This window comes from Aedes albopictus, chromosome 2, assembly GCF_035046485.1.
Source record: "Aedes albopictus strain Foshan chromosome 2, AalbF5, whole genome shotgun sequence".
Lineage (NCBI taxonomy): Eukaryota > Metazoa > Arthropoda > Insecta > Diptera > Culicidae > Aedes > Aedes albopictus.
The window spans coordinates 491,248,068-491,254,067 of record NC_085137.1 but is presented as its reverse complement, the minus strand read 5'-3'; the positions used below and the strand labels follow the sequence as shown (position 1 = coordinate 491,254,067).

General features: G+C 41.2%; 2 protein-coding genes across 2 annotated transcripts in view; both read right to left on the bottom strand.

Moving 5' to 3' along the window:
- The window catches only part of LOC109423316 (protein eiger), a 57,864-nt gene that overhangs the window by 40,352 nt on the left and 11,512 nt on the right, over window positions 1–6,000 (bottom strand). The gene's annotated exons all lie outside the window — the stretch shown is intronic.
- LOC134288939 (uncharacterized) lies at window positions 1,759–3,102 on the bottom strand (the record flags this gene model as incomplete). Its single annotated transcript, XM_062854869.1, has 2 exons — window positions 1,759–1,806; window positions 3,040–3,102. Coding segments are annotated over 2 exons (111 nt in total), but the record flags the coding sequence as incomplete, so codon positions are not given.

Sequence of the window (6,000 nt, the reverse complement as noted above, 5' to 3'; positions counted from 1 at the left end):
TGGATTGGATTTGGATTGGATTGGATTTGGATTGGATTTGGATTGGATTTGGATTGGATTTGGATTGGATTTGGATTGGATTTGGATTGGATTTGGATTGGATTTGGTTTGGATTTGGATTGGATTTGGATTGGATTTGGATTGGATTGGATTTGGATTGGATTTGGATTGGATTTGGATTGGATTTGGATTGGATTTGGTTTGATTTGGATTGGATTTGATTGGATTTGGATTGGATTTGGATTGGATTTGGATTGGATTTGGATTGGATTTGGATTGGATTTGGATTGGATTTGGATTGGATTGGATTGGATTTGGATTGGTTTGGATTGGATTGGATTTGGATTGGATTTGGATTGGATTTGGATTGGTTTGGTTGGATTTGGTGGATTTGGATTGGATTTGGATTGGATTGGATTGGATTTGGATTGGATTTGGATTGGGATTTGGTTGGATTTGGATTGGATTTGGATTGGATTTGGATTGGATTTGGATTGGATTTGGATTGGATTTGGTGGATTTGGATTGGATTTGGATTGGTTTTGGATGGATTTGGATTGGATTTGGATTGGATTTGGATTGGATTTGGATTGGATTTGGATTGGATTTGGATTGGATTTGGATTGGTTTGATTGGATTTGGATTGGATTTGGATTGGATTTGGTTTGGATTTGGATTGGATTTGGATTGGATTTGGATTGGATTTGGATTGGATTTGGATTGGATTTGGATTGGATTTGGATTGGATTTGGATTGGATTTGGATTGGATTTGGTTGGATTTGGATTGGATTTGGTTGGTTTGGATTGGATTTGGATTGGATTTGGTTTGGATTTGGATTGGATTTGGATTGGATTTGGATTGGATTTGGATTGGATTTTGGATTTGGATTGGATTTGGATTGGATTTGGATTGGTTTGGGGTGGATTTGGTTTGGTTTGGATGGGTTTGGATTGGATTTGGATTGGATTTGGATTGGATGTTGGTTGGATTTGGATTGGATTTGGATTGGATTTGGATTGGATTTGGATTGGATTTGGATTGGTTTGGATTGGATTTGGTTTGGATTTGGATTGGATTTGGATTGGATTTGGATTGGATTTGGATTGGATTTGGATTGGATTTGGATTGGATTTGGATTGGATTTGGATTGGATTTGGATTGGATTTGGATTGGATTTGGATTGGATTTGGATTGGTTTGGATTGGATTTGGATTGGATTTGGATTGGATTTGGATTGGATTTGGATTGGATTTGGATTGGATTTGGATTGGATTTGGATTTGGATTGGTTTGGATTTGGATTGGATTTGGATTGGATTTGGTTTGGATTTGGATTGGATTTGGTTTGGATTTGGATTGGATTTGGATTGGATTTGGATTGGATTTGGATTGGATTTGGTTTGGATTTGGATTGGATTGGATTGGATTTGGTTGGATTTGGATTGGATTTGGATTGGATTTGGATTGGATTTGGATTGGATTTGGATTGGATTTGGTTGGGATTGGTTGGGGATTTGGATTGGATTTGGATTGGATTTGGATTGGATTTGGATTGGATTTGGATTGGATTTGGATTGGATTTGGATTGGATTTGGATTGGATTTGGTTTGGATTTGGATTGGATTTGGATTGGATTTGGATTGGATTTGGATTGGATTTGGGTTGGTTTGGTTGGATTTGGATTGGATTTGGTTGGATTTGGTTTGGATTGGGTTGGTTTTGGATTGGATTTGGATTGGGTTTGGATTGGGTTTGGATTGGTTTGGATTGGTTTGGTTGGATTTGGATTGGATTTGGATTGGTTTGGATTGGATTTGGATTGGATTTGGGTGTGGTTTGGATTGGGTTTGGTTGGATTTTGGTTTGGATTGTGGATTGGATTTGGATTGGATTTGGTTTGGATTGGATTGGATTTGGATTGGATTTGGATTGGATTTGGATTGGATTTGATTGGATTTGGATTGGATTTGGTTTGGATTTGGTTGGATTGGGTTGGATTTGGATTGGATTTGGTGTTTGGATTGGATTTGTTGGTTTGGATTGGATTTGGATTGGGATTTGGTTTGGATTTGGATTGGATTGTGGGTTGGGGTTGGTTGGTGTGGGTTGGTTTGGTTGTGGGTTGGGTTTGGATTGGATTTGGTTTGGGTTTGGGTTGGTTTGGTTGGGTTTGGATTGGTTTGGATTGGATTTGGATTGGTTTGGTTTGGGATTTGATTGGATTTGGATTGGATGTGGCTTGGGATTTGGTGTGGGGTTGGGGTGGGTTTGGTTGGTTTTGGTTGGGTTTGGTGTGGTTTGGGATTGGGTTTGGGTTGGTTTGGTTGGGTTGGGTGGTGGTTGGGGTTGGGGTGGTGTGGTGGGGTGTGGTGGGGTGTGGGGGTGGGGTTGGGGTGGGGTGGGGTTGGGTTTGGGTGGTGGTTTTGGGTGGTTTGGTGGGTGGATTGGATTTGGATGGGATTTGGATTGGTTTGGGTTGGGATTGGTTGGGTGGTTGGTTTGGGGTTGGGTGGGGGTTGGGTGGGTGGGTGTGGGTTGGGTTGGTGGGGTTGGGTGTGGGTGGGGTTGGTTTGGGTGGGTGTGGGTTGGTGGTTGGGGTTTGGGTGTGGTTGGTTTGGTGGGGGTGGGGTGGGGTTGGGTGGGGTGGGGTGGGTGTGGGGTTGGGTTGGGTGGGGTGGGGTTGGGGTTTGGGTGGGGTGGGGGTGGTGTGGGGTGGGGGTGGGGGTTGGGTGTGGGTGGGTGGGGTGGGTTGGATTTGGATTGGATTTGGATTGGATTTGGATTGGATTTGGATTGGATTTGGGATTGGATTTGGATTGGATTTGGATTGGATTTGGTTGGTGTGGGTTGGGTTGGGTTGGATTTGGGTTGGATTTGGATTGGTTTGGTTGGTTTGGATTGGGTGGATTGGGTTGGTGGGTTTGGATTGGATTTGGTTGGGTTGTGGGTTGGATGTGGTTGGTTTGGGTTGGATTTGGGATGGGTTGGATTGGATTTGGATTGGATTTGGATTGGTTTGGATTGGATTTGGATTGGATTTGGATTGGATTGGTGGATTTGGATGGGGTTGGAGTGGGTTTGGGTTGGATTTGGATTGGATTTGGATTGGATTTGGATTGGATTTGGATTGGATTTGGATTGGATTTGGATTGGATTTGGATTGGATTTGGATTGGATTTGGAATGGATTTGGATTGGATTTGGTTGGATTGGATTTGGATTGGTTGGATTTGGATTGGATTTGGATTGGATTTGGATTTGGATCGTAATTTTCATAACTATCCAACTACGCCAGTGTTCTTTTTATGAATAGCTTGTCATCTTGATGTCATCAGGAGGCGCTTGTTCATCATATCATATCTTCTCTTCGTCGGCTAGTCGACCAGTATGCCGGTAAGAGGCAAAAATAAAACAACTTGTTCTTGATGATACACATCTTATGCGTTTACTAATCAACAATTTGGTGTAATTCTAAATTCTATTACTTATTCTATTACTCTATCTACTTAGAATAACATTAAAATGGTCTGAGTAACTGATGGTCGATTTGAAAATATTTTGATTCGCGTTTCCCCCAATTTCTTAGAAAAAGTAACATTTTATTCAAAACCTGGTGTTAATAAAACGATTTTTTAAGAAAAAGTAGAACTTTCCGGCTCTTATTCTATTAAGAGTATTTGCTGTTATCATAACAAGAATTTCAATTTTGAAGCATCCTATCAGGGTTGTGAAATGTCACGGAAATGTCATGGAAAAAATGTCATGACATTTTCCAATTCCAGGGTTGTAAACATTCGACACTTTTCACTACCTTCGTTTCGTTGCCGCGGTCGGGCACCAGCATTGCTTTGTTACATTCGTGCGCTACCGCTACCTCTTACACACAACACGAGCGGTAGAACGAAGATCAATAAAACATAAAAGTGGATCAAATCAACGTCGTCTGACACAATGACATTTGTCTAATTCCAGCTTTTCGCATGATTTCAGCCAATTTTGATTATGCTTGGTATAGTACTAGTTTATTCGTGCGTGATAAATCGATAACGACACATACATATAGCCAAAATAGCTCTTTTTATGAGAAAGACAGGAATAACAAAAACCAAACCATCTCCTGAAGACGCTATCGTGGTCAAGCGCATTCGTTTGACATTTTTGTTTCGTACAGTAGTTTGATTGCTTGTGTTGCGAATGTTGGAGACAAAGGCAGCCAAATATCGACGAAAAGGTGTCAAAGACTGTGATCGCTAACAAGACTGTACCATTTCCTGTGCAAATTTCTGCCCGTGAACACAATCCTTCAATAATGCTAGTAAGATACAGTAAAATAACGATATCGTCGATACACATTTTTACTGTGGGCAGTCAAATGTGCATATAACGAAATGACATTTTGTGACCTTTTACAACCCTGCACCTTGAACATGGTATGACTAAAATATAATGAAAGTATAACCGCAATCCTCCAATTAATTTCACTTATATGCACTTCCAGTTTTGAGGAGACCGCTCTCATTTAAAACCCATTTACATTTCTCCCAAAAACTGCACATGGCGTGCATATGACATGGAGTGATTGCAACGGAAGGAAGATTTACCAACGCTACGGATGCATCGGTTCTTGAATGCCGCCCGGTGCGGAACGCGTCTCGTGCGAGCAAATGTCGACAACCGGTCAACCGGATCATCTTGTCATCATCGTCGTAATCAGCTACCTCGCTGACTACAGTGCATCTCAGTATGCCACGCAAATTTGGCTAAATGGATTTGACTCGGGTGATGAGCGTCTCCGCTCATCAAGATTAGTAGGCTGAAATTCTGGTGGAATTTTGTCTGGACCCAGCACAAGTAGGCGAGGCATTATTTTGCAGGCACATATTTTGAACATAAAGGAAATTGGTGCAAGTGCGGTGCAAATACAAAACTGCGCGTTCAATTCGGGTGCAGCAAACAAAATGCCACAGCTGGAAGCTGAATGTGGGCGTGAAGCGTAAAAAGCGATTCAAAGTCGAGTCCGGAATTAGCAGTCGCAACAGTATAGTAGCGTTGGATGCCGGGCGTCTGGTGTCAATTTGCGTTGCCTATTTATTTTGGCTGCTAATTGATGCTATTATGATGCTTTTGAAAGTTTTGATACACTACTGACTGCGTAGGGCGATGGTTCAGCTCCCACGTGATTGGTAATGATGATTGATAAATTGAATCCCCGTCATAACCATGGAGACGCATGGTTTACTGTATGGATGAAAAACATCCCAAGTAGCCATTAGCACTATATTTCAACCTTTTCGTTACTGATACAGAAATTCTGTACCTTTGGGATTTGAATTGCTGAATATCATGACGGTATAAGTTGAGAAATTCGACGGTGCAGATGACCAGTTGAAAGGGCCTGTCCATAAACTACGTAGACTCTTAGGTGGGTGAGGGGGGAGTCTGGCCAAAGTCTACGCTCCATACAAATTTCGAAAATTTTGTATGGACAAAAGTCTACGAGGGGGGAGGGGGGGGTCTGACATGGCCCAAAAAAAGTCTACGTAGTTTATGGACAGCGCCAAAAGATAACACCATGTATTGAAGAAGTACTTCTCATGTCTAAGCATATTAAGGCTTACTTCATACTCTCATGTTGGTGCTCTCATTTCAGCACCCTACATTACTGCTTATCTGTTATGACTTGTGACTCTGACATGGAATTCCAGGATGAATCATTATGCTTTGATGCTCGTATTAGCTGCAACGTTGTTGATTGAATCATACCAGAATAGGTACATATAATCAATCCAGGAGAATATTTGGAAAATCTCTCATAATTTACCATTTGAGTAATTAAAAACAAAACGCCATATCTATTTCACATTACTGTTTTCAGAATTAATGGGTCATGTGTACCTCGCTGCAAAATAAAAACATATGCTGAAGGGCGTGTTGTTCTAAAAAAAGTGTTATTTTTGTAACTAAAAAAAAGCTTGTTGAAAAGAGCCTATGTTTTAAAGA